Here is a 26,904-nt window from a genome sequence, read left to right on the forward strand (position 1 = left end):
TCCCACGGAGAAACTGTGACCCTGGGGAAGGCCAGGACTGGGCTTTCTGCTTAGGGGACGAGCAGGGGTTACATATGGCCCTCGGCTCAGGGAGAATGACTCAAAGTCAGAGCAAGGTAAGCAGTGGATCTCTTCGTGCCCAGAAAAAGCCATCCACTGCACCTATGTCAGCTGTATCAAATCGGTCACGCAGCTGCAGCCACCCGGGGCTGCATGCTCATACACAGAAACTATACAGCCCCGTCTCCAGCCACCCCCTTCTCAGCTGGTGCACATGTTCCTTTTCCCCAGCCCCTTCCTCCCCTATGTGCACATTCCCCATTGCTAAGGGAGAGATACATTTCTCTTCAGCATCATGCTGACCCCCTTTCTCCTCCCCCCAAGCCCTGAAATTAATTAAATGATGTCACGCTTGATTTTATCTGATTTGGAAGCAATTCATCACCCTTTTGCTGGTTCTATTAGTCCAAGCGATCAGCACATTAATTCATTTGTGAGACTAAGCTCAAGGGTAATTACAGTGAGGAAGCTTAATGCCTAAACGTGTTAATGTCTGTAATCAGAACTATTTTCTCAGTGCGGAACAATTGTTAGACAATTACACTTGGATATGATTGCCCTGGTAGGCAACAGACGCTGTGTCAAGAGGGGAATAGCAGAAGCTTGTTTTGCAAGTAGTGTATTATCAGCAAATTCAACTCTTTGCAGTCTCTCTTTTTCTGGATTCTGCGCAACTGGCCCCTTCCTCAGGTTTTGCATTATTAAATAAGTTGAAAAGTCATCTCTTTTTCAGGCTGGGTAGTGTGGGGCACAGAGGAAAACAGACTCCTATGCTTTTTTCTGACATAAAATGTCACAGAGTTTTGCTTCTGGTGTCCTGGTTTATGTGCATGGAGAGAAATAATGAATTTAATAGGTGTGTTTTTAATAGGCCTTTGCTTCCCAGTGGACCCAGTATTTTTCTGTTCCACTGTCAGTGCTTTCCAGTCAAAAGATGTCTAGGACCATATGAACTTTACGACTGAGATTCTCCCTTTTTTGCCCATCTGGAGGACACTGCTGACCTCACGGTGGGGAAGCATCCCGCCAGGGTGATTCTGGATGTATTTTAAAGGAGAAGTAGCTGTTGATTGAGGGGTCAATTATGGGCACAGTGGGACCACACAAGCATAGCAAGGGGGCACAAAATCTTTCTGGGCAAGGTTGTTTCCTCTTGTTCTCTCCCCTTCTGAGTGAGCTGTCAGTGCCCTTGTCTGAACAGAAAGCTTCTAGTTTTGTGTCAGTATCCTAAACGTGTCTGTTTCCTTCATGCCTAGCTCCAGAGTGAAGTGAGGAAATACAGAGCCAAATGTACAAAGTTCACCTCTTAATAAAAAGGAACCTGCGCACGGAGTGTCAGGAAATATCCCGTCCGTGTGATCACCCTGCCTAACGCTCAGCGCTAACCCCATGTACGCTGCGGAGCACGTATGATATAGGGTGGTGACACCTGCTGATACACAGTTGTGTGGGATGGGCAGGCACACCGTAGACCGCACAGATGCCGTGCTGCAAAGGGATTTCAGGGAAAGATATAGCTCTGGCTCCTGCCTGTGCAGGGTGGGCTGTGGTGGAAACCAGTGCTGCTTGGCCACACAGAGGCTGTTGCAGGAAAAGGACAGGGGCACTGCTAGGGGGAAGGGTCAGGACTGTAGCAGTGAGCATGACGCCACAGGAGAAGCAATCATGCCTGCAGCGTGGATGAAGGGATGATGGAGGCAGCCCAGCACCCGCAACCCGGTGCTGCTGGTTCAGGCCGATTATGGGACTGCTGATCCCTGCCCGCCTTATCCCTTCCTCCAGCTGGTGCGTGGCAATTGCAGGCAGGTTTTGTTCAGCCTCTTCTGTCCAGATATAGAAGCCTTCTAAAAGTGAGGATGAATCTGCTGCAGTCTCTGTGAGCTGAATGGTGTGTCTGGGCAGAGGGATGGGCAGGAACCCCACAAAGTCATTCTTCTTCCTCCCTGGGCAACCACAGTGACTTCCACTGTGGCCGAGCACATCCAAGCGCTCGTGCTTTTTGGCTGGGGAGAGATTTTATTCCATCTCAGCCTGGAGGTCCTCCAACACACGAGGCACTGTACCTTGCAGAACTTCTCATTTGGGGTAATGTCCCATACACTGCTGGTCTTGAAAAATGGATTTCTGGGTACTTGAAGAAAAGCCCCTAGCTGTGCTGGATTGGCAGCATCCTCGGAGGCCTCTGCGTTAGTCCTTAGCAGCAACCCCAGCCTCCTGCCACAAATGAGGCAGGGGAGGAAATGAGTTTACAATGATGTGTTTTGCAGACATGGTGAAGCTTGTGCCAGCGACAATCACAAGAAGAGCAGTCTGCTTGGTTGGTTTCAGAAGGCTGTTTACGCTCAGAAGAAGGTAAGAATAAATCAAAATTGTCATTAATGGTATAGATGATTATTTCTTTTCCTTAAGAAAGCAATCCTCTCTGGTCTCTAGCTTGACTTGCAAAGGGGCTGTGGCAGTGACCTCCTCCTGTTTCCACACCTGATTTAGCAGGACTGGTATTAGCACCTCCCTGCTTCAAAATTTATGATACAACAAAACCCTGCTGGAGTGCCCCAGTGAGGTCAAAGCTCTCTCTTAACAGCACAAAAGCACGTTCTCCTGGCAGATCTTTGAATATTAATGCTGTCACGAGTTTCCATGAGTTGAAGTGATCTGTGCTGGGTTGATGAGGATTGTAAGATATGAGTGACGTTCCCCTGCTCCTGTGCAGGCAGCAGGCAAAGCCCTGGGGCTGTCGTGGCATGTTGTGCTGCAATATAGGGCGCTCACCTGCTCAGTAGGGACCCTAGCCTGGGAATCAGAAGGTCAGGATGTATTTGTTGGCTCCAGCACTGACTTGCCAAGGAAGTTTAGGCAAGGCATCTCCTCCCAACTTTTGCCTGCCTCGTGATTTTAATCCAAAGTCCCTCCGGTCCTTGCTCTGCTGAGGTTGAAAGCACATTAACTCCGTTACTCAGAAAGGCACTGAAGCCTGGGACGGCTGAGCCCATTGTAGCACGCAAGGCCTTCAAATATTCCCTCTGCTGTCCACGTTGCAAGGAGCAGCAGGAGACATAGTTCGTCCATTGTGTTATGGATGTTACTCCTCAGAACCAGTCCCAAGTTACTCTAGATACCATTTGAAGCTATGCTACTTGAACAATAGCTTCTAAAATATTCACCTACTCCTCCTCTTTTTGTCTTTGTTAAAAGCTATAGAATATTTATAATGTGACAGGAAATATGCTCCATTGTTTCTCCACTATATTTGACTGAAATGAAGCTGCTTCCCTGAACAAAGGTGCCCACTTCTGAACAGTTTGTTATTCTGAGCCCTGTTAAATTTGGAGCCTAACTTCTTTTAACTATTCCAGTCTTAGAGAGCCACCTTATAAAGTTCTTCCGCATCATTAAAGCTTGATGCGGTTTTACCCCATTTCCCAACAGAGATCCAGAACAGTACATGGATTCCAGTGAAATACAAAACACAATCAGTCTGTTGAATCAATTAGGAGATTAATATGTCTGTTCTCTCTCCCACATTTGGTGGTTGGATGTTTTGAGATCCTTTCTGCCCACCTGAATGCAGCCTCCTTCTCCATCACCTTGCATTAGGTAGGTGCAATGGGATAATAGATGTAGTAAGAAGAAAAAATTAAATTGCCCAGAGGTCTCAGATGCAGAGATCAGATCCCTGTGCTCCCAGTGAAGCCTGCCGAGCCCTACTGCGCCCAGTGAGGCTGGCTGCAGTGCTGGAGTGCCAGGCTCCTGTGCCAGCATGCCCCTGTGGAGAGGGACATCTCCCAATGCATCACTGTGGCAGCGCTCTGCAATGCTCTTGTCCCTCTCCATCCCATCCGCAGTGTTAAGGGACCACTGCCTAATGCTTCTCCCACAGAAGTGCTGGGCAGGGAGGTGACGGCCAGGTGAAGACAAGCTGGTGTGTGGGTATGGGTGGCTTGGAGCAGCGAGCTTTTGCTGAGAACAATCTGGTGCATATCACCATGATTCCAGAGGTGAAAACTTGCTGTTGGTGTTGCCACCCTGGTCGAGGTGAAGGCAGAGGCGGACCTCTGCAGCACCTGGGGTGTTGCAGCTTCACAGCCCCAGGTGTTTCAGTCTCTGCACTGCAAAGTAAATAGCTGCCTGTATTGATTTACATTGCAAATGCACAACTATAAGCTGACTGCAAACTCTGTAAATTTGTCTGACTTCAAGACCCACCAGAAGAAAAAACCTCTTTGGTCAGATTTCAGTTCCCCTGCCCCTGGTTATGGCTTACAGAAACGAGGAAAACAGATTGTTGTGGTGCAGGAATAGTAAAGTCACTGAGACAGAATTCTTTTTTCCTTGTCAAACAGCCATGAGTGCTGGAGGACTCCACCAGCATTGGTACAGAAACACTGCTGGGTTAAAAATAGCTGGAGGCCACAAGGCTGTGGGGAGAGCAGTGGCAGCGCTTAGCAGGACACCTGAGGTATCCTCCAGCCACAATGAGCGATCCCTCGCAGCCTCACCTGTATGCACAGTTTGCCCTCCCCAAAGCTGCGTTAATGAATCTGTCCCCGTACTGTTGGGTGTGCCATACCAACAGGACTGCTGGGCCTGCACTGTTCCCTGAGGGCAGTGAGCAAATGTGGGTGCGTTGGTGTGGGCAAGCCAGAGCTTGCCAGAGTTAGCTCCTAGTTCTCCTGCTGCGCGTGGGGGCCAGCTCAGACCATCGTCACTGTGCTGTGAAACAGCACTGGAAAATTACTCAGTCATTACCCCTGCATTCCATGCATGATCATTTTGTCTCTTGTGGTTATAAATAAGTTCAATCAAAATGAGCATGTTTCACTCTGCTCTGTAAACAATGCAAATGCAATGCAAACATTTCGCTGTCTGCTGCTTGGTATTTCTGCATAATCTGGCAATCCTGCACAGGGCAGATAAAACGGTAGAGAAAGAAAGTTCTTGCCTCATTTTTCTCTTCTGGCCAAGACAATACATCTACTAATGGCAAGACACGCAATCTGTCTGCCCCAGATACACAAACATTTCATGCCTGTGTCTGGCTAATATCACCTCTGCTGGGGTCTTGGGAGGCTTTGTGGTCCCCAGTTCCTGCTACAACTCCTGGTTCCTGGTTGGAAGCCATCACCACCCCATCAAACACTCTTGATTTTAGCAAATCAGCAAACGCAGACAACCAAGTATTTCTTGAACGGATGGATTCTCCTTTCCTGCTGCCCTGCTCTCTTCCCAGGTCACATGGGCCACATACTGCATAGCATGACAGTCTTTTGGCTTATGGCTTTGCTCATGGGCTAGTGCCTGTGTGTGGCCATTTCCTCAGGCCCTCCTAAAACTCCTCGTTCAGCCAAGCGTATCACCCTGCTGCTGGGCAGCTGTTGCATACCGAGCACATCTTAGAACGTGCAAACTTACCTGCCTGCAAACTCGCAGCAGAGAGGAGGCACCCTGGCAGAGAGAGGCTGTGGGTTTCTGCTGGATTTCTCCAGGTTGTTGGGGTAGCACATTTGTAAACGATGTTTTACAGACTACAGTGTAGGTGGCGTGGCCTTTGGGTGAGACTGACATCAGTATTCAATGTCAAGTCATATTATGTATTCATTAACTATAGTTTTCCTTGGTTTGGCAGGATTTGGGGATGCCACAACTCCTTTGAAATGTAAAGCAGTGGTGTGGCATTCAGTGCAGCTGTCAACTGGGGAGCCCGAATGCCATCTGCTATGGTAGAAGGTAGGTAATAGAAAAATGAGACAATTCGTGTGTGCAAAGCTGCTCCCATACATAGCAAAGGAGGTATGAAGGACAGGTTGTTTCCATTCCCAAGTGCTGCTTTGTGCTCCTCAGAGCCATCAGTGCACAGGAGCGCTCGCTGCTGACCTGTGCTGTCCGAGTCGGGGCCTGTTGCTGGCAGGCAGGATTTCACTGGAGCTCTGTCTGTGGTTGCTTTCCCTCTGCTGCGCTGCAGTGTGCGATGCCTTCAGCCATGGTTCAGCTGCCAAGGAAAGCATGGGGGGGGGGGGGGGGGGGGAAGTCCTGTGGTCCCCAGCCCCAACAGAACCAGCAAGGTCAGAGGGAGAGAGGCAGAGAAACAAAGAGAGACAGAGGTGCCAAAGCAGCAGGTCACAAAAGAGATCCGTTCGTTTCTCATGCAGAGCAGTAGTTTCTTCATCCCTCCTGCCCTCCCCTGTTCCCATCCCCTCCCTGGTCCTGATCCCTGCCCTGCCAGGAGCACACTTTGGTACAAAGGTCTTAAAAGTGAAGTTCATTTCTATTCTGTGGGAACAAAAAGTTTCCTTTGTTGTAATTCCTCTGTTCAGCTGTGCCCAAGGCCCTTGCGTGGGGCACAGCAACACACGCCCTGTATGTCTTAGACAAAAGCAGATTTCTGCGGGGATGGCTGAAAGGAAACCATGACTTGTTCCCTTCTTGCTGCAGTCTTGTTGACTTGCTGGTGCTTTGCAGGAAGCAATTCATACAGATTTTCTTTGCATAACAATAGCAAAGGCTTTTCTTGGGGGAAAAAAAGCAGGGGATATGGGGATTTATCACAGGGACAATGTCTTGCCAGAAACAGTTTATACCATTTATGCAAAATGAAATTATCACTTTCTGCTTCCCAAACATTGTGTCTCAGTGTTGTAACTCTGATTCAGCATGGTGGAGAGGTGGTGTGAAGGGCTGGCAGCTTGAAGGCCATGTTAAATCCATATTTCACTGCTGGCCCATGACAGGAGAGCAGGGGACAGCAGAAAGAGGACAGCAGCTGGACTTTGCTAAGACCAGCTTGCCATACATCTTGACTTGGTGTTGGTGTTTGTTTTTTTTTTCAACTTCTTTTTGAAATTATTTAGAAAAAAGTAGGCCTGTTTTAAAGGTCATGATTAACGTGCACTTGCACCTCTTGGACTTCTGCAGCCTGCCTCTGCTGTCTGTGTCTCAGCCTGCTGTCCCAGTGCCTCTTTGGCCCCTTTGGTGGCTTCCAGCATCAGCTGCTGTAGGGGTGTAGGAATAGAAACACACACTTCTACAGGTAGTTGTGGGTTTTTTTTTCTGGTAAGGAAAGGAGGCTTTTGCAGTTGCACTGGCTGTTAGTAGCCAGTCCTTCTGGAGCGGTGAGCAGGCACAACAGGCTGGGGCCATGGAGCAGGTGTCCTTTTTGGAGGTGCTGGCTGTCCCCTTGAACAAGGACTTTGGCAGGGCTTCAGTGGTTGGGGTTAAACCCAGGAGTGCCCTGCTCTGGTATATGCTTATGGCCTTGCAAAAGTAAGGGGGAAGATGGGTTTGAATGGAGGGTTGCAGACAGCAAGTTTTTGAAGTATAATCATTTAATCTTTTTGGTTTTTTTAATAGTGACAAGAAAGTGGAAAGACTGGTACCAGCTCCCTGAGTTGGGCTGCAGGCATGCCAGAGGTCTTCACCCAGCTATCTGTTCCCAACTGTATCATCTCTTGGAGGACATGGAGGCTCCCTGTGGTCTCAGGGCTCTTCCAGGGGTAAGTTGCTCTCACAGGCATTCCCAGCTCTGCCCACACAATTTGCCTTTATCTCCCCTGTCCCTCATCACATCATAACCTCTGTCTTCTGTCATTTTTCTCTGTGCCTGATGAGGCAGTCCAGGTTTTACATGGTGGCCCACAGACTGGGACATCCCCTTGGTGGCTGCAGAGGGCTCAGGCTCAGAAACGGCAGTGCCCAGGTGAGTAAGGAACAAAGGGCTGAGCTGTTTCATGGGTTTGCCTCCTTTCTGGCCAGCCTTCAAAATCAGTTTTGCCCTGGGAAGGAATAAGTTATGTCTGCAGAGTAACAGATTACCTGCTCAGGGCAGACAGGAGGGAGCCAAGCAATGTGCTGGGGCTGCACCAACACTCCAGCATGTCTCCAGGAACCTGACTGCAGGATCTATGTAGGGAGATTAAAAAAGCAACCCCAAAACATCACTACCACCCAAACCCAAACCCAAACTCAACCCACCCAAAAAAGCCTCCCCTTGCCCCTACATCCCTCCACCAAATTTTCAAAAGGATCAAGTAATTGTTTCAGTTGGCTTAAGCCAAAATACTCCCAGCTTTTCAGCTGGCAAACATTTAGTGAAGCTATCTTAAAATGTCTTGGGAATACCCATTTCAGGCTCAGCCTTCCTGTGCAGTGAGAGGACTTGCCAATACAAAGGGCTTGGGCACCAAATCCACCTTTTCAGGTAAGATCCCCATGCACTCCCACTCGCAGCACTGTTCCCAGCACTCTCTTACAATTGCACGTGTCTAGTCCCCTTTTCTCACCCATCCCCACACACGCTACTCCAAGAATGGTCAAAAGCTTGAGTGCTGGGGCATTTCTGGTCTGAGCTCCTCGTCCAGTTGGTGTGAATGCTTTGCACAGCCTGTACCGGCTGATGTGATGGGCGCTTTGTAATCCTGGCAGGGAAATTAGGTTGAGCAATGTAATTACAGGCAGGTTAAAGGAGCCAAAGGGCAGCTAATTTTTTGGGCTTTGCCTTTCTGTTTTGACTTCTAGCTTCTGGCAGCAATTTCCACAATATTTGCTGGCCCGGTTTGAGGTCTGGTACAGGAAACACATTCAGCTAGTGCACCTTAGCAGTAACCACAGCCAGATGAGTGGAGCTGGGCTGATTTTGAGCTGCTGATGGTTTTTTATTTGATACATTCTTTAATGCATGAGAGGGATTCGTTTTAGGTGGGATGTTCATTGGAGGTCTTTAGTAGCTTTACAGTCATAGTATGGTTTGCAAACTGAGTGCAAGTTTTAAAGCGATTCCTCTGAATTCTGAGGCTGACCCAGTATTACTGAAACTGGTACAACAGCCTCTCCTTCCTGGAAGGTCTCATGCCTTAAGGAAGGCGTTACAGTGCCAGCAGTGGCTGCTTATTTTGCTTTCAGAGAGAGCAAAATCAAGCCCTGCCATGCTGAGCACACAGGGTTGTAGCAGTGGGACAAACCGTGTGTCTGGCAGCGCAAGCTGACAAGTTTTGGCATTGCAAACAGAGTGAGCCGAACACTGGACAGTTGTGGGCCAGTCTGTAAAGCCCGGTGCTGGTGTGTTTATGGTAGGCCCTGCCATTCCTGTAGCTACTTTTTTCTTTTATTGCAAGAGCAACTCTCCTCAGAAATGAGTCCTCAGGTTTGACTAATTTCATATGCGTGTGCCCATCTGGTTCAGGAGTGACACAGAGAACTTCATTGCCATTAGTGCAGCGTGAAAATGCTTGCAAAAGGTGAACTGTGCTTTTCAGTAGCAGCTTAAACACCTGAATGCAGTGCTCTTCGCTGAGCTGTTGTGAATGAGCAGCAACAGCTTTAGAATAATATTGATTCACTGGAAAATGGTTGGTTGAATTTTGGGATAAGTAAAACCCACTTGGGAAGGTGTGAACAGAGAGAGGGGTATTTATTAACACTTGTCTTGTGTTACTCGTGTCTCTGGATTTTATTTATGCTGAAGTGCTGCTGAAGTTCTACTGTGATTGTGTCACTAGTTTTGATGGCAGATCCCTGCCTTTCTGTCAGACGCCATGTCCTCTGCGCTGTACAAAATTAGCTGCAGCCTTCCACAGTGTGCGTCCCGGAGTGCGGGCCAGCCACGGTCAGGGCCTCGTGGCGCAGAGGTGGATGGGGCACGGCTGCCACAGCCCCCGTGGGTGCCAGGCACCCCACTGCGAATGCTCGTCTGCACAGCCCATTGCCCTCCCGGGAACGGGTGGGCTTGCGCCAGTGCTCCACTTCGCTAACAACCAGTGCTTCACCTGCCCCCTATGGGAAATATAGTTTGTAATACCTACAGCTGGAAAGCATGACTGCTTAATAATGTAAAACTAACCACTCTTCAGCACATCGTACTGTTACAGTTTGTGTTCCTGGCACGCTCTGGCTAACGGTTTGGCTGCCTTCGGAGTGCTACCCACAAGTAGGAGGGAAGGTAAGAGCGAGGCTCCAGGCGAGCACTGCACACAGCCGTTAGCAGAACTGTATAGATCTGTGCAATGACCTTTCCAGACTACTGGGTATAAAATGTTGAGGTCATTCGTGAAACAAATAGTTGCAATCCAGGGAGATTGGAGTATTTTAAAATGCGCCTCAAAGAGCCAAATGACCTTTACTGTTTCTCGCTAAATTTAAAAATGCTCTCCAGGGTCCTGCTAATGCAGTTAGCGGGAGAGGCAGATTTTGGGGCGGTGACAGCATTTTGATTTAGGGTGCGTGCCAGACCCCATGGGATTAACCACGGCTTTTGAAGTGACTGCCCTGCTGGGGAAGGGGCCACGTGCTCAGGCTGAGCCTGTCAGGCCTGAGGTCACAGGACTGTGTACAGGTCAGGGGATTTAAGCCGGCTGCAGGACAACAGTGGGCATTTGGCCGAGGGCGTGCGGTAGCACCTGTGCGTGCATTCAGCCCCTTTGAGGGGAGCTTACGTGCGTCTCCTAACTGGATTTAAAGGCGCATCTGCTGAAGCCAGGCACAACTGGCCAGGCTGCGGTGATGGGGGTGTTTGTTAGGGTGAAGACACCCAAGCATGGAGCATACAAGTGCTTGTGCACCATGGAGGAGGCATGCTTTCACACCGGGGTGGTTTTTTTTGTTCTTTTGTTTGCTTATGGCATTGTGTTCTTGTGTCTTAATAAATACAGGCCCCCTGCACCCCAGTATCCCCTCCGGCAATGAAGCTGTAAATCACAACCTGGCTCAGGCGGAGCTGCTCTGGGTGAGCGTGGGTTAATGAGCTGCAGTCAGTCACCAGGTGAGTTGGGGCACTGGGCTGCTGGACTGAAATACTTTGAGTTCTTTGGCGTCTTTTTGAGAGTAATAGCTCAGAATTGCATCACCCTGTGAGGTAACTAGTTGCAGGGGTACAGCGCACAGAGGGGCGAGGGGTGTCACTGTTAGGAAGAGAAGGGTGGAAGAGGTGGTGGAGGAGCTCATTTCAGTGCCCTGTAGTGTGGCAGCTTTGCTGCCCCATGGAGCTGGGCAGTCCTGGGGTGCCAGAATTGTGGGTTTAGTAGGCTGTGCTCCCAGGCTGCTGTGCCTTTGGGGTCTGCTCAGCCTGTGCCCTCCCGTTGACACCCAGCTGCAGCACAGCTGGAGCAAACCTCTAAGGGGTGTTCTTGCTCCCCAAGAGTTGACCAGCAACCCCTGTGTGCCAGCAGGATGCATCGCTATGGGCTGTCCCCCAAAGGTGCGCTCTGCCTGCAGTCACGGGGCTGTCCAAGGGTTCACTGGCCTGTCCCCAGCTCAGGGACAGCCCAGGGTGTGGGATGCTGCAGGTGTAGGGTGGGGAGAAAGGGAAGGGATTTTGGGTTTTGGGAGGGTCACATTCCAGGAGACCCCAGGGGTGCTGCAGGGCAAGGGAGGGGGTAGGTTCGGGTTAGGACAGCTCCCCCAGCCCCGCCAAGGTGCCCAGTGCAAGGCTCTCGTCTGGCAGGATCCCAGCACACGGGCAGACCACATCGCTGGAAGTGCTCAAGGCCTGGTAAGAAATTTCACACGTAACAGAGACTTTGTTTCGTATTTTATTGAATTTCATTTATATTAAATTAAAAATATATTTCTGACAGATTCATGTAACAAAAAGGCAGAACAGTTTTCAAATTGTTCAGCTGGGATGAGCATGGGTTGATGCAAGGTGGGTCGCGGTCTACATTTGCCTTAACAAACAGATAAAGCTCTACCCCAGGGACCATGAGGAGAAACTCGGGACTGCACACGGGGGATGAGGGGGAAGTATAACCACACAAAGAGAAGATCCACAGGTTTCTCCCCAGCCTCCAAACAAGACAAAAGGGGAGGGAAGGAAAAAAAGAAAAAAACAAGAAACAATGAAAAGAAGGGAAATTATGCTAAAATATATACCTAATATTAACCCAGGTCAGTAAGTATTTTAACAGTGTATAATCCTCGATAGCTAAAATATGAGAAACAAAAGGTTAAAGTAACATTACGCCACACACAATTGGCATACCCTACTGTGTAAGCAAGTGCAGAAAGTCTGAACACACCACAATAGTGCTAAAACACAGAATCACACAGAATGCCAAAAATGGTACTTCTAACCAAAACCAGAGGGTGGGAAGGGAGAGGAAGAAAAGGGGAGGAGTGGCTTAAATCACAAGCAAATTACCTATATACAAATCAACCCTAAGGACAATTATGTTCCAAATAATGGTGTCCACAAGGAAAATAAAAGCAACATTATCCTTATTTACAAATGCAACTAGCTGTGTCTTTAACAAGCTATAAAAATACTATTCACATTTTCAAAGTAACATACAGTAGTTTTTGTATTTTTTTTAATTTTTGTTTCAGAAAGGCAGCTAACTCTGAATGCATCACTTTGCAAGAAATGAGTGACTTCCCCAACATGCTGATGCTTCTCTTCTTCTGAAGGTACTTCATAAGGCAGAAGTATTGTTTTGTCTCTTTGCACTTTGAGAACATGGATAATTGGCTGAACCCCAGACCCTCCCCACCTCTGCCTCTCGCCCACCCCGGGTAGGTGGCCAGGCTGCCTGCAGTGAGCGTGGCTCATGGAGGCAGCCGCCCCTGCGCCACAGCACTGTCCCATCCCTGTATCACCTCCCAGGTGGGGCTCAGCCTTTGATTTTAAGGGAACAGCAATGTCATCATCCAGGCTTGGGTATCTGGGCCTCATCATAAAAGAAAAAAGTCAATACTTCAAGATGACCAAGTCAGGAAATACATTTTGGATATCTCTGGTTTTAGGAAGAGACTTCTTTTCCCCCTCCATTTCCCCTTCCTACTCTAGGGCTGCTAACTCTTTAGAAATTCCAACATACAATATTTGGGGAAATTGCAAAACCTGGGCAAAAAAAAAAAAAAAAAAAAGGATTTAAACCATTGTGAATAATGTATCAAATGTGTACCAATTACCAAACAAATGCTATAAAAAATTATATGCCTTCATCGACCTGCATTTTTCACTTAACATAGCCAACCATAAAACCACAAGTAAGTACCCAGCAACTACCTTCAGTCCTCAGCTTCAAAGGAACAGTGGTTTAGTGCATTCAAAGTTAGCTACCCCTTACACAGCTGCTCAGTTAATAATCGACCCATTTAACAGCAGTACCAGTTTATGCTACATATGTCATAGTACCTTACCTCAAAAGAACGGCATACATATCTACACTTACTTATAAAATACCATTCACAGTTTATTACTGTGGTTATCCCAAAAGGGTTTAGTCTTCGGAGTGCTATGGACAATACAGTGTTTTCTCCCTAAGAGGGCTCAAAGGTTGGGCAGGACACGGGGACGGTGGTGCTGCGGGGACCAAACCACTGGCAAACAGCACGCACGGCAGTGACAGCCGATGGCTCAGTGTACGTGTGTGCCCTGGTCACACCTGAGCCATCAGCAAGAGGGTGCTGTGCAGGATGCACCCTTGCCCTGTTGGTTTCATCCACAACATGTCTGGAGCATGATTTCATGGCTTTTTTTATTGGAGAGGGGAGAAGAACTGGGACATAATTACTCAGACTGTGTAACACCTTACAAATCTCCCCATAAACCCCCTCCCTACCAAGGTCCACAAAGCTCGCTCTCAAAATTAAATAACAAAAAAGGAGGGAAAAAAAGCAGCTCTGACTTGTTTCCTAGTCAGGATAACGCCCTTAGGTTTCTCCCTCACACCTTTTCCTGGCTTGTCGGCACAGGCTCCAGCTGGAGGATGCCTTGGGTGGATGCACCTCTTTGCTCTGGCTCTGGTTAGGAGATGTGCTTGGCTGCAGTTCAGGCAAGTCCCACCACCATCAGTCAGACCTGAACACCCACAAGCCTCCCCTGAAATGTGCTCTGTGTCCTCCAAACCTACAGGCAGATCCCAGCCACCACTGCAGTGCCACTGATGACAGTGCCTTCCCTGTCCGTAATTTTCCCAAGAGCAACGAGCCTACAGCATAACAACGTACTAATCCACACAACGGTACAGAAATATGACCTTGTGCTGAAACAAAATTAAAACAAAGGTGGAGACGTGATTTTTTTTAGATATTTGAAGTCATGCTTCTAACACAGAGCTTTATTTCTGTTATTTATTCCCAATCTGAAAGTTCCATTTGTAACAGTGACCTTTTCTACCTGTGTAACGCATAGCAAGAGCCAGAAAATAAAAAGAGGGGGAAGCTTGTGAGCACAGCAACGCTGCACAGATGCTGCCCTGTGAGATGATTGCAGCTCCTTGCATGGGATGGAGTGTGACTATTACAGCCAACCAACCCCACCGCACAGAGTCTTGGCTTTCTAAAAACGAATTTGAACCCAAATCCACTATTTTATATAACTACAGATGAACTGCTTCATCAGCAGCAGAGGTCTAAGATCCATGGGAATAAAAATATTGCAAGTGACAGAGCTAGAAACGAAGGATGCATAGCCCACGTAACTGTAAGTAACACCACCTTTTGTGCTTTTTAAAAGCCAAAGAGGTGACTGATAACTGGAGGCCTGGCACTGGTTCATGCCTCTGTTCCACCAGTCATCCTCAAGTTGACCAGCCTTCAAAGCAGGTAAACACCTACCTGGCCTCAATAGATCCAAAATGTGACTGGGAAATAAGGGTGGAAGCCCCGATACGCCAGTTGTGCAAAGTGAGGGAAAATCCATCCTGACAAGTAAGCAATGCCCCAGCTGTCAGTCCCCAGAGCATTTATGTTTCTCCCATTCCCTCTCTCTAAAGGGGTCAGCAGACAGAGGGTGCGAGTGTCTGTGCGTGTGCGCACGTGGGTGCTGCAGTTACCTTGCATAACACAATGCCTGTGGAGGGTGCAGAGGGCTCCCAGAAGCAGTAGGGCTGACCAGGAGGATGCCTTCAGTCATCCTGGGGAATTACATGACCAACAGCCTAATTCTGACTTGTGCCAGTCTCCTCATCTCACTGGCCCAAATAATCCCGTCATTCCTTTAGCTGCTACCATGATACAGGACACCTACACAGACCCGGCAGGAAAAAAATAAACATTTTCTTTAGTATCGGAGTTCTCCATAGAGGTCCATCATCAGAAAAAAAACCCACTCCTCCCAAGCTATATTTCTAGGCTGACTGACCTCACAGCTAGTATTTCTCATCCATACTGCCCAGATCTATCTGTAGCTGTGGAAAGAATGGCTCCACAGAGCACCAGGGACAAGCTGGGCTTTCAGAGTTGCCATTTTCTTTACTTCTAGGCTGGGATTAGTGGTGTCTGAGGATGGGGCATGGAGGGAAACACTGCCCTATAGATCCGTTTCAGATCTTTAGTGGAAACTGGTATCAGATCGGTGGCACATGTACAGGCTGCCCTGCCCCAGCACCACATCTACACAAGTGCCCTTTGCATGCAGCCTCTGGAGTTACCAGCTGCGGGACAGGAAAAGACAGGTATTTACCCATTAATTCAGGAAATAATTGGAACAAGATCATTGCTTACAATTCCTGCAGTCAAGAAATGCGTTTTCTACCAAGTGGTTCAACCAGGGTTAACGCAACCTTTCTTTGTACACAGAAAAGCATTCCTGGGCTGAGCTTAAGGAACCTGAAACAGACCCACCCGGTGGCTCTTACTGCTGATAGTCGCTCCGATTTATTTCCATTGCTCGCTACCTGTGAGAGATGACCTGTTTGAAAGCAAGTTGTAAATACTCCGCTACATCTGAGTGAATGGCAATGTAAGAATCCCTCCTGGCTATTTTGCAGAAAAAGAAAAAAAATGAAAAGAGCTGAAGAAGGAAACTTAAAAAGTAGTTGGTTTCAGTCAATTATGTTACAGCAAGTCAATCAGATCCAGCATTCATATCTGTTTGAAATAACCCTCAGGTAGATAATAACATCCAAGACAAGTATCACTGAAAGAGATTAGGAAAAAATAAGCTGTTGCTGTCTTTCATTTAGTGCGTTGCTTTGTGCTTTGAACAAAGGCTGATACACACTCGGATACCTGCTCTTGAAAAGTTAGTCACTGCTCTTCTGCTGCACAGGCTACGATACGGGAAAGGAAAACATTTACAAATAGGAGACTGCAGTATAAAATCCATAAAAACTGACAGTGCTATGCACAGATACCATTGTAGAACTAGAGAATTAATTACACCCAGACAACACGCTTCTGCTGATGCTCTCAGCTACTGCTTTGTGCTGACAGAATGCAGTCTGCGTTCCGAAAGATCTGCTTCCCCCCCAAACCTGTAATTATTCATTAAAAAGCCTGACCCTCATCTTTTACAACACAATACAGTTGAATGTTTGCCATGATTCTGCCACATGCATTTGCCCGACTTCTTTCACCAAAGCAGCAGCTATACCCCCTAAGGCAAACACTGGAGCTGGGGCCAGCCAGGTATTTCTGCTGACCAGATTAAAGCAGCCAAACAGCTCTGCTCTCGGTTTTGCTTTTTTTCTTTAACCACGGTGAAACTTCCTTTGGCAAAGAGACAAAAATCTGCCAAAGGAGCTCAGAACAGCTCCTCCAACTCTTCTGGAGGAAGCGTGCAGAATTATGGGCTGTCTTCCGAGGACTGCCACCCCCAGCAGGGAAAAGGAGCAGCTAACCAGACGCCTCAGCACCACGCAGTGCAACACAGGTCAACTGCTGGCACAGCAGGAAACCTAAGGGCCGCTGCTGGCAGCTGCAACTCAAACCAGAAGCTCAGGGAAGAAAAATACCCACTAGTGAGGCTGCAGTCTGTTGAGTTTCCCACTGTCACGAACTACTGTGCTCGTTAACCCTCTGTTATCCCTCTGCTGTTGAAGGCACAGCTAGCAGGGCTCAGCAGAGCGCAGCCTGGCTGCGTGTCAGAGCCCCAGCGTAAGGCAGCTCCCGCTCTGGCCTTCACGCTGCCTCACCTCAAGGAACCGCTGCATTTCCATGCCACTTGGTATGTTACATCACATCCACAGTCAACAATTAGAATGAATAAATAATTCAAGTTTTTTTAAGAAACAAAATGTTAAAATGTTAAAAAAGACAATTATTTACATTCTGATTATTTGGTGGGCTTGTTTCCAACACCAGTACTACTTAATTACCAGAGAAACAAACGGGCCTCACCTCCCGTGAGCCGCTACATCCCAGCACCATCCCACCGGGTCTGGTGGTGTGCCCGCTTCTGCCCCAGCAGCCTTTGAGTGCACCTCTTTGAATTCAAACGCATAAGCTGTACCAGGATTTAATTTTAATTTTTTCTCCATTAGGAGTTACTCTGTTACAAGACCTGCTCAGGGACCAGTCACGCCCTTTCTCTACCTACCTATGTACCCGAGCTGGTTCTGCGCTGAAACAGGACATCCATGATCCTCTGCCGGTCTTTGTCTCCAGGCAGCTTGGCAAGTGCATCCAACCTGGCAGACCTTTGTCTGTGCTTCAGACAACACCCTGTGAGCAGTACCGTGGGCAAATCTTCCCTGGAGTGGTGTCTCCAGGACCTCATACCACTCCCCTGTGCCCTCCTGCCCCCCGCCTCTGTCTCCTGCCAAGATCATGAGGCATTATGGGAGGGCACCAGGAGGAGGCAAGGCCTCCCAGATGCATGATGTTTTTGTAACCTTCTATCCCACTTTACTGGTCTGCTGGTCATTTTGTTCTGCCATCAGAAACCACCTTGGTACCACTTGACCCAACATCTCCTTTTAATAGCTTCAAAGATCTGTACTTGTTGTTTTCAGACTCTTCAGCCACGTACTCGGTTTAGAGGTTTAACATCTGCCCTGCGGCTGGTTCAAGCTGGCCTGAATACACCTGAAGCAGAAACAGGCTGTTGGCTGAACCAGCCTTGACCTAGTGATCACACACAACAAGCATATCAACCAACCCAGGTTTGAAATCTCCTCATACCTTTGTCAAGCTGACCTTCAGCCACCAAGATTTGGGTAACTTCCTTGTTTCTTACTCCTTCCTCTCCTTGCTAGAATTAAAGGTGGCAAGCTGTTGAGGTGGCAGGGATTTGGAGGAGCCTGAGATGCCATTTCCAGACCAGTGATTGTTGCTGGTTGTGTTGTCAGGTTAGGTCACCCCAAAGATCTCAACTTTAACAGTACCGAAGTGCATAAACTGAAATACTGTTGTATCACCTAAGTTTGCCATCCACCAGGTATTGTTTCTTCCCCTTTAAAAGCCTTGTGGATGAAGATATAGGCAGACCTTCAAAGGTACTTAATAGTTCCTTAAGATTGTCGGTGGGAACTAGGTACGCAAATGCTCTTACACACATGGGTCTTGGCATGTCAGGAGCAAGCCATCAGAGTCTCTGGCCCTTACGCCTCCCTTCCCAGCTCCATCTGCCTCAGGTTGCTAAAACCATCCAGAACTCTGGCTGAAAGCATTTCCAAAGAGGAGCAGGCCAGGGGGTGGGGGTGTCTACCTAAAAAACGAGGTTGATGAAAGCAGAACTAAGTGCGAGGAGACTGACTCATACTTACTTGCATTTTTGATGGAAAGCTCTGCGAGTCATGCACATTTTGACTTCTCAAACCTCATACGCACCGCCTTCTGTGCCAGAGTAATCCTCCTTTTAGAAAAAAGTACTCCGTACTGTGCTGCAAGCCAGAACAAGCCATTTGTCTCCTCCAATCCCTTTCAGAGCTTGCTCTGCTGTCCTTCACATGGCAGCAGTAAGAGCTGCTTGCTCTGTCACTGTATTCTCTGAAGCAGTCAATGCAATGGCCTCTCAGAACTGGTAGACATTGTTCCAAAGACTTGATTTGCTTCATTTTGGCATTCCCACAGTCATCCTTTACATATAATTAATTCTTTTTTAATTTAAAATTAACATTTTGCTGGTCACTTCCATATTGCTTCATTCAAAATCCAGAAAACAGTTCAAATAAAATCGGAGCATAAGTGCAAACTAACTTTCCAGTGAACCGCTATGTGCGTTTTCTCCAGTCCAGTGTCTGTCTTCCAGTTTAAAGGACCCTTCCCACCACCACCCCACAGAGCACCAGCAGACTTCATGACCCATATCAAACTCTCCAGTTCTCCATCTTGTCCTCAGTGTTGCCTGACAGCATCCTCAACTCCCTTCATGATCACGAAGAAGAAAAAGAGGGAAGAATTTGTTTAGGTCTTACTATGTATTTATAGTCAGCAGGTACAAAAGAGGAAAGCAATGCTTTTTGCATACAAATCTTGGTTTCTTGGCCTGTCTTTTAGCTTCAAAAAGAACACGTTGGAGGCGTGGTTTTGTTACTCTCCTCTGAAAGGGTTTTTGTGTTTAAAGTGTTTGTCACGTTGGCACATATACAAAAATGGTCGTGTCGTGTACCAGTTCTGAGCGGGAGTCTCTGTGGTTAGGAATTGGCACAAAATCATGGTGTGGCTCAGAAAAAGGGTTTTGCCATACATTAGAGTCACGTCATCGTTTCTTGGAAAGCCACGATGAAGATCTGAACGATTACGAAAAGCCAGGTTAGCCATTTTCAGTTGGTGGGATAGAAAGTGTTAGAGAAAGAAATTGGATTCTCAATCTCAATTACTATGCTATCACACATGATATAAAAATTGTCCATTTTTCCCCCAATGGAAACTGCACTGAGATTTCCAGAAATGCTGTACAGACTCTCATCAGTTCCTGCTGAAAGAAACAGCCTCTCTGTGGCTTTCCCTACAGTGTCTGAGTTGAATTGCTGAGAACTAGCTGAATAGCAGGCAACACTGCCACTGGCCTTTACTGGTACTGTCTGGCTTCTCTGACCATCTGAACCTCCGCATCTGCGGAAAGTGAGAAATGCCAGATCGTACACGCCTTCTTTCAGTCTCTTTCCTTCCTTCCTTCCTTCCAGGTTCCCAACCCAATCTGCAAACAACTCCAAGACATCCTTTCACTTAGAAATATCAAAAATGAGTGAACTGGCAAGAAGAGGAAGCTCATGGGAGAAAGACAGGGAGGGAGGGGAGAGAGAGAAAAGGAGAGCGAGAGAGAAAGAGTGAGGCAGCTAGAAGGGGTTGCCTTTCCACTTCCGTAAGACCGCGGTCACTACACCACTGTATTTCGGTGTCTGTAGGGCGGCGGGGGCAGCACAGTGCCAGGCTTCAGGGAGAACTCGGAGAGGTATTCAGGATTCTCTGCCACAATGGGCCGGATCCGTCCATTCTGTTTGTAAAAGTATTTTGTGCTGTACTCTTGCAGGTAGTCCGGGTGCTGGAGGGTGCTTCGTGGGGGCAGGCTGTGGTTCCAGTAGTCTGGGTTGTCAAAGGCCTTCTTGGCTTTCTCCGGCAAATTGTTCTTCAGGTACTCGGCATTTTCCAAGGTGTTTGCAAAAGTGTTGAGGTACAACGGCTCGTTCACGTACTCATCCTCTGCTTTGGGCTGCCCGTTCGGAGCGTTGTGATACTCTGGGTTGTCCACAGCTTGGAGATCTCCATTCTTTCGTCGGGAAACAAATGGGTTCTCTTCCACAGGGTTTAGGTAATCTAAGGTAAAATAAATAAATAAAAAAATCAGCAAAGGGAGGGAGTAATCCATCCATATAGCAAGCATCATGTGTACATTACTACCAGGCTTTACCAGAAGCGGTACTTGCACTTGTGCATCCTCCATCCCAGCCATTCATAGAACTCCAGATGAGTTCAGGTGCCAACTACGTTGAACACACACACTTGCTATGAGTGAAGAATTTGCAACCTAAGCAGACAATATGGGTTAAAATGAAGACCCTGGAAGATGAAGTGGCTCATCAAACGTACTGGTAAACTAAACTAAAGCTCTCGCTGAGTCACAGCCCATGTACCTTGCGTGATCCTGGACTTCTCTCAGTGTATGATCAACAAACACACCAAGCGACTTCTGCCTCTGCTGCTGACTCTCTGTTGCAACCTTGGGCATATCAGTCAAACCCTCTGCTCTACAGTCTTTCCATCCAGAAAGCTCTATAGAAATCTTAGTTAAGCCTCTCTGCACAAAAACCATCCCCCAGGGCTAACTTCTAAGACAGCTTCATTTCTAACAGAACAATTTGCCTGATTAAAAACCTTCCATCCCTGAAGGACAAAGGGCCTCGAAGTGTTATAAAAAAAATGATTCAAATGAGCCTTGGAAAGAGTACAAGAGAGCCTTACATCAGCTCCAAAACAGGACTTGGAGCAGGTTACAGTCACTTCAGATCACTTTCTGTGGATTAACACTACAAAAAATTGTAGCTGAATTGCAGAGAGGTTTTAAGGCACATGGAGTTTGCATGGGAAGCTAGACAGGAGGTGGGAGGGAAGAGAAACCCAGACATTGGCTGTCCTAGGTTAAAAATGCGTGCTTAGTAAGGTCTCTTCCCCGGCCACACACAAGTGACTGAGCCACAGAGCGATGGATGCATTGAGTGTCATGTCCTGCCCTGCTCTGTGTGTAATGAGGTCTCGCAGCAAAGCAGAAAGCCAGCCAGCCTGGGCAGGAGGGAGGCCACTGCCACTGCACGTGGGCTGCGAAGGCAATGGCTTGGAGGTGAGCCAGGGACAACAGTGCCTGGGGGTGGGACCCCTGCAGCAAGGTATGTCAAAAGCATCCAGTTCATTCAAGGCTGGAAATCATCAGATCAAAACCACTCCAGTATTAATTCTGCTCTCCTTCTCACAGCCTAGAGGTGCCTTACAAAACAGGGTCTCCGTGCTGCTGCTGTTAGTGAGGGATGATCTCTCAGCTGATCTGTGCTGCACAGGGGTGCCAACACAAGACCTCCATTTCCAGTGGCATGGCTCTGGTCATGGGCTCTGGAGACACCTCCACACAAAGTCCTGCCTGTTTTAAGAGGTTGGCTATGTCCTCACCTCAGCTCTGTCCTTATCCAGGACAGGGCCAAAACTATTAAATGCAAAAGTTCAAGACTTAGCGAGTACCTCTGAGCACTTAGCTAAACCTTCGCTGAACCCAGGATGAAGAGGCACATGCGCCTGTACCAACCGCAGAGTGGGAACATTTAATTTATTTTTTTTCAGGCGATGACAGCCAAGCAGTGCTTTGATTTGAAACCCCCAGCTGACAGCGCGCAGCACTGTGGCCACACTGCAACATCCTTGTGCCTTGCCTGTGCCCAGTGACACAGGAAGGAGGTGCTTTCTCCTGAGCTGCTGCAGGAGGGCTCAGGCAGCATCTGTGAAGTGTTTAGTTCCTTCAGAACACTAAAGATCCCCAGGGTGAACCTGTATGTGAACATATGTGTGGGCTTACACTGAAGCAAACTCGCAGCATCAAATCTCTAGTTGCAAGGGTGGTTGCAGAAGAGCAGGGCCATAAGTGCACTCCCACAATTGCTACAGCCATGGGTCAAGCCTCAGGGCTCCCTCCGATTCCACCATGTAACACCAAGGGTAAGTGGCTTCCAAATTCTTAGCAAACACAGTAGTTTCTTGGCATTTACATTTGCATTAATTAGTTTATTTAAAGCTAATGCAAAGGTTTGAAAGCAAATTACTAATGACACATCCCCTTACATCTAAATGACTGCTGTCACTATTTAAAAAGGAAGAAATGAATGACAGCGAACTGGGAAGCATAAAAATCTGAGCTGGCACAGATCTAGGCAAACTTCACCTTGCAGTGATGGTCTCTGAAGCACATCTTGTTCTTTCAATCCTAAACTTCTCTTGGGTATAAAATGCCAGGTGTGTGTATTGGTTCTGTGATATGTTCAACATGACATTTACCAAGCACAATGCCATGAAGATAAAGAAGATCAATAAAGAAAGCAAAGTGGAGAATACGGCTGGCCAAAGATAGATCCTTTTCTTGGAAAAAAACTGAAGATTTGTGTTGGGATTACAAGAAGGTTTGGCTTTTTTTTAATTCCTGTCTCATTTCCCAGAAAGAAAACTAAAAGGGGGAAATACCAGACTTGACATATTGGCACATTTAAGCTCTTCTAAGTAGAAAAATAAGCAAAGCAAAATGAATTGCCATGCAAAGAACTATTAACCTAGTCAGAATGTTTCAACCTTGCTGGGTTACTCAATAAAGCCATTTTTGGTGAAAAGCTGCTGAGACAGAAAAAGAGAGAAAGTGGTCAGATTAGACCAGGAGTTTCTCCAGAAAGATAATTTTTTACCTGTTTTAGGTTTGTCTCGCATCGGCGTCATGTAACCATCCTCATCCAGCTCTCCTCGCACGACCCGCTCGGGTATGAAGACTGTGGGATCAGCGCTGTACCTCTGGGTGCTGCTGTCCTCTTTTGACAAGGTTGCCACTTGTTTCCGTAGCGTGCCATTACAGCAGGTGTCTTCAAAGATCTCAGCAGTGGCCCCTTGAGCAACTGGTGCTTCTGGTATTATGCAGCCAGGAGCTCTGTATGGCATCGGCACTTCTGCAGCATAGCCACCATCTCTATACACAAACTGGTTCTGTTGAAAAAGAAAAGGCAGCATGGGAAAGGAGGCTCCGAAGGGAGAGAATATTCAACACTATGTCACCTCTGTGGCTCCTGTGCCTTTCCGGCCTCAACTGCTCAATGATGCATTCCACGGGGCAGGCGTACCCTTGTCCATCCTGCAGACTGCTGCATTGCCAGCGCTGCGGCATCAGCAGCAGCACAGGCTATGCTGCGGACTGGCAAAGTATCTGTCTGCCCAGTGGTGCTGAGCTGGCTTCCCCTCCCAGGGACTCACCACCAGAGCAGCGAGGGGAGCAGGGAAGCAAGCTGGCTGCTCAGGGCTGGAAATGGGGCAGGAAAACTTGTCTCCTGCCTAGACCTGTGGAGGCTGGATTTACACAGCTGCAAGAGGCAAACAGGCTATCTCTTCTATTACTTTGGCAATCTCCCCTGGTTTCTGAACAAAACCCTTAAACCTCATGTTAGGGAAATCTGCAAAGGAGACTGGGGATAGAGGACACGATCATCTCTGAACTCCGTTTATTCTGGGGGGGGGGCTACTTTTAGGGTGTCCTACAGCGACAATCACATGGCCACCCAAACACTATGCAATTCCACCAGGCAGTGCATTTCAGGCTGGTGAACTGTGTTATGCTGGTACCTCAACTCAACGGTTCAACTCGACCTACCATTTTGCTTGTCAGCTAGGGTGTGCAAGGAAATTTTGACCTATAAATAGGAAGGAAAAATGAACAGATTCATCCAAGCCTGTTACCTAAATGCTCTTTCAAGAAAAGTTAGCAGAATTTTAGGTGTGGGTCCATAGAGCTTGCACATGAATCCAGGCTGAGTAGAGATCTTGACTATTTGATTGCTTATATACACACTTCATTCACTGTTAGCTTTTCGGCTAGGAAAAAGGGGTCTGAAACAGAAAGTATGAAGCAAGGGAAGGAGGAAATCCTAAAGGATGAAGGCTGAATGTGAAATACTTACTCCTGACATAGGGGTGTAGGCAGGAGGAGGGCTGTGTCCAATTTCACTCTAATAGGAAAGAAAAATGGAATGATGGATATGTAATAAGAGGTCACACGAATGAAACAAGTCACATGAGCTGTGAGCTAACGGGGAGAAACATGCACATCGGATTTCCTAACTGAATCCAAAATCAAAGAATTCAGTCACGGCAAATACCTCACCAACATCGACAAATTGTGTGCCTCACCAGTCTTAGGGAGGGCTGCCGAGTTCCTCTTGCTGGGTAAGGGCATGTGCCATGTTACACCTGCTGACAGCTCCCATATACCCTGCAAATGTCTCCTGTTTCGTTTTTGGAAAGGCAAATTGTACAGCAAGAATGACAGACGATGCAATCAACTTCAGAGGAAATACAGGGCAGGAGAAGTGCAGAAAGCAGCGTCCAGCTCCAAGACAAGGCTTGCTTTCCCAGGGACAAAGCAGGAGAGGAATAACTGGGAGGTCAGAAGGGTGCAGGACTGTAATTAGACGGTCACAGCTAGCTTAGTATCCCAGTAAAAACAGCCCCTAAGTTCTGGTAAACCCAAATATCACTGCGGCACCTGGATTTCAAGACTCCAGTGTGCCACAGTCCTGCTCACCCTTCTAATGTCACCTCTGTATCACAGGCTAAGGGGTTTTACTGAGAAGTCTGCAGTATCTATGCAGAGATCTTCATTATGATATTGGTTTCTGGAACCATTGTACACTGGCCTGTGGACCCTGAACTGCTGTAACATGACCAGCACAGCATCTGCATTTATATAATATATAATAAATATATTACTGCTTCTCAAAACTAGCCTGTTTTTTATTGAAGAAATGCTGATTTTTTTGAGGAAAATAAAACCACACCAAAACAAATTTTATTTTTCATGGGGGTTTCTAATGCCAAAATGTTACTTTTTACACTGAAAGATCAGTTCATCATAATTTCTTTGTTTCCCATTTTATTTCAAAAACTTTATTACATTTCATTTATCTCCTAGTTGGGGGAGAGAAAAAGGGTTTGAAGAAAGAAGGTCTAAACTTGAGATAAACTAGAAGGAAAAACTGCCTCTGGAAAGACGTCTAACCACCCTGAGAATACTCCACTTTAGAAAATTATCTCGGTAACCAAAACCTGTTTCAAAACCACATCCACACCAAGAAACATATCAAAATTAAAAGACAACATGCATCCTCACATAGTAAGGATTGGATGTTCTACAGTCAATCTTTCCCTTATAAATTCCTTGACAAAACATCAGGATGATGATGATGGTCACTGTCAAATTGTCTTATTTTATAAAAGAATGTTTTGTGTTTAAGCAAAATACCTGCATCAGGAAAAAACTTTTAAACCCCCTAACTTTTTAAAAATGCATACTGTCTGCCTGAAGACCCTTTTCTGGTGATGGAGAATACACCCATTTCTTTCCATTTGAAATACCGCCACAGGCATTTGGTTACTCAGATATAACACCTTCTGAGGTGCAAATGCAGTGATGAGCCATAGCTAGAGATACACTTTTCACCAGCCCCATGAAAATTTGCCCTTATTTAGCCAAGTTATGACTTAAAAAGACTCCAGGTTGCAAATTACAAAAGCACAGGAAAATCTTTGTTAGCTGAATTGTCTATCTGCACCACCCATTAGCAAAGCTTGAGCAGGACTCTCTGTTTTTCCTGAGCGAAACTAAATGCTGGAAGGAAACACAGGAGGGGATCTATCCCATGGTCTCAATAACCCCCCTGGCCAGTGCCCAGGGAGGAGGAAGAGAAGAAAATAGCAGTTTGAGCAGACTGCGGAGCAGTTGAGAGGCTTACATGGAAAGTGATGCTGGAGGAGCTGGCAGCAGGGATGGTCAGGAGCTAGGGAATGGTGCCTTGCAAAGGAACAGAAGGCAATGGCAAGCGAAAGAGACTGTGAGGTGCCAGGAAGTAGAAAGGGCTAGCACGTGACAGGAGGCTGAGTAGGAAGGGAGATGGTAGTAAGACCTAAATGCAACAGGGAGAAACAGGAAGCACAAGGACAAAAGACAGTCTGAAAGCACTGAAATACTTCTCTAGAGGCTGGAGCTGAACTTGAATCTCCTCTGCTGTCAGCAAATCGCTCTTGAACCAAAAAGCCCAATGCAGGCCTGGTTCAGCTGGTGCAGAGGGAGCTGAGCAGCCACTGGTTCTCCCTTAGCACGAGTGGTAGAGCTTTGCTCTGTGCAGCCAGTGGGAGCTCCATTGGGAGCTCCAGGGGCTCTGTGCATGGGTAATAGGGCTGAGGGAGGAGGGGCTGAGACACCACTGAAGTCTAGCCTAACTGTGACTCACTTCATTAAGCTTTTGCCAAAGAGCTCATTATATTTGAAAAGCAGAGCTTAAACTTAAGCCCAAGGCCTGGGAGCAACTTTGGCTTCTCTGGCTCAGCTGTGGCTGCTGACAGCCAGACAAGCCAGGATGATGCCAACTGCAAAGAAAGTGCTGTGTAAGGCAGTACAGACAGATGACAGAGGGCTTGGTTGGATCAGCCTGGAAGCTTCAGTGCTGCCCCAGCCAGGCA

The 26,904-nt window shown here is 47.4% G+C and overlaps 1 protein-coding gene and 1 long non-coding RNA gene across 3 annotated transcripts in view; one reads left to right on the forward strand and one right to left on the reverse strand.

The window, feature by feature from the left end:
* Positions 1-9,894: 9,894 nt before the first annotated feature.
* Positions 9,895-12,924, forward strand: LOC121092980. The gene is made up of 3 exons (XR_005829449.1): positions 9,895-9,991; positions 10,701-10,810; positions 12,373-12,924. It is a non-coding gene; the product is annotated as an uncharacterized LOC121092980 (long non-coding RNA).
* A 129-nt stretch (positions 12,925-13,053) lies between these two features.
* ERBB4 (erb-b2 receptor tyrosine kinase 4) overlaps positions 13,054-26,904 on the reverse strand; it is a 399,492-nt gene continuing 385,641 nt past the window's right edge. For both annotated transcript variants that reach the window (XM_040604703.1, XM_040604704.1), the window contains exons 25-26: positions 23,091-23,382; positions 13,054-20,472 (exon numbers count right to left, since the gene is read on the reverse strand). In XM_040604703.1, coding sequence (XP_040460637.1) covers positions 20,036-20,472; positions 23,091-23,382 — 729 coding nt within the window. In that variant the 3' untranslated portion in view covers positions 13,054-20,035. The remainder of the gene's footprint in view (positions 20,473-23,090; positions 23,383-26,904) is intronic.

The sequence above is a fragment of the Falco naumanni genome, chromosome 8, assembly GCF_017639655.2.
Source record: "Falco naumanni isolate bFalNau1 chromosome 8, bFalNau1.pat, whole genome shotgun sequence".
Taxonomy (NCBI): domain Eukaryota; kingdom Metazoa; phylum Chordata; class Aves; order Falconiformes; family Falconidae; genus Falco; species Falco naumanni.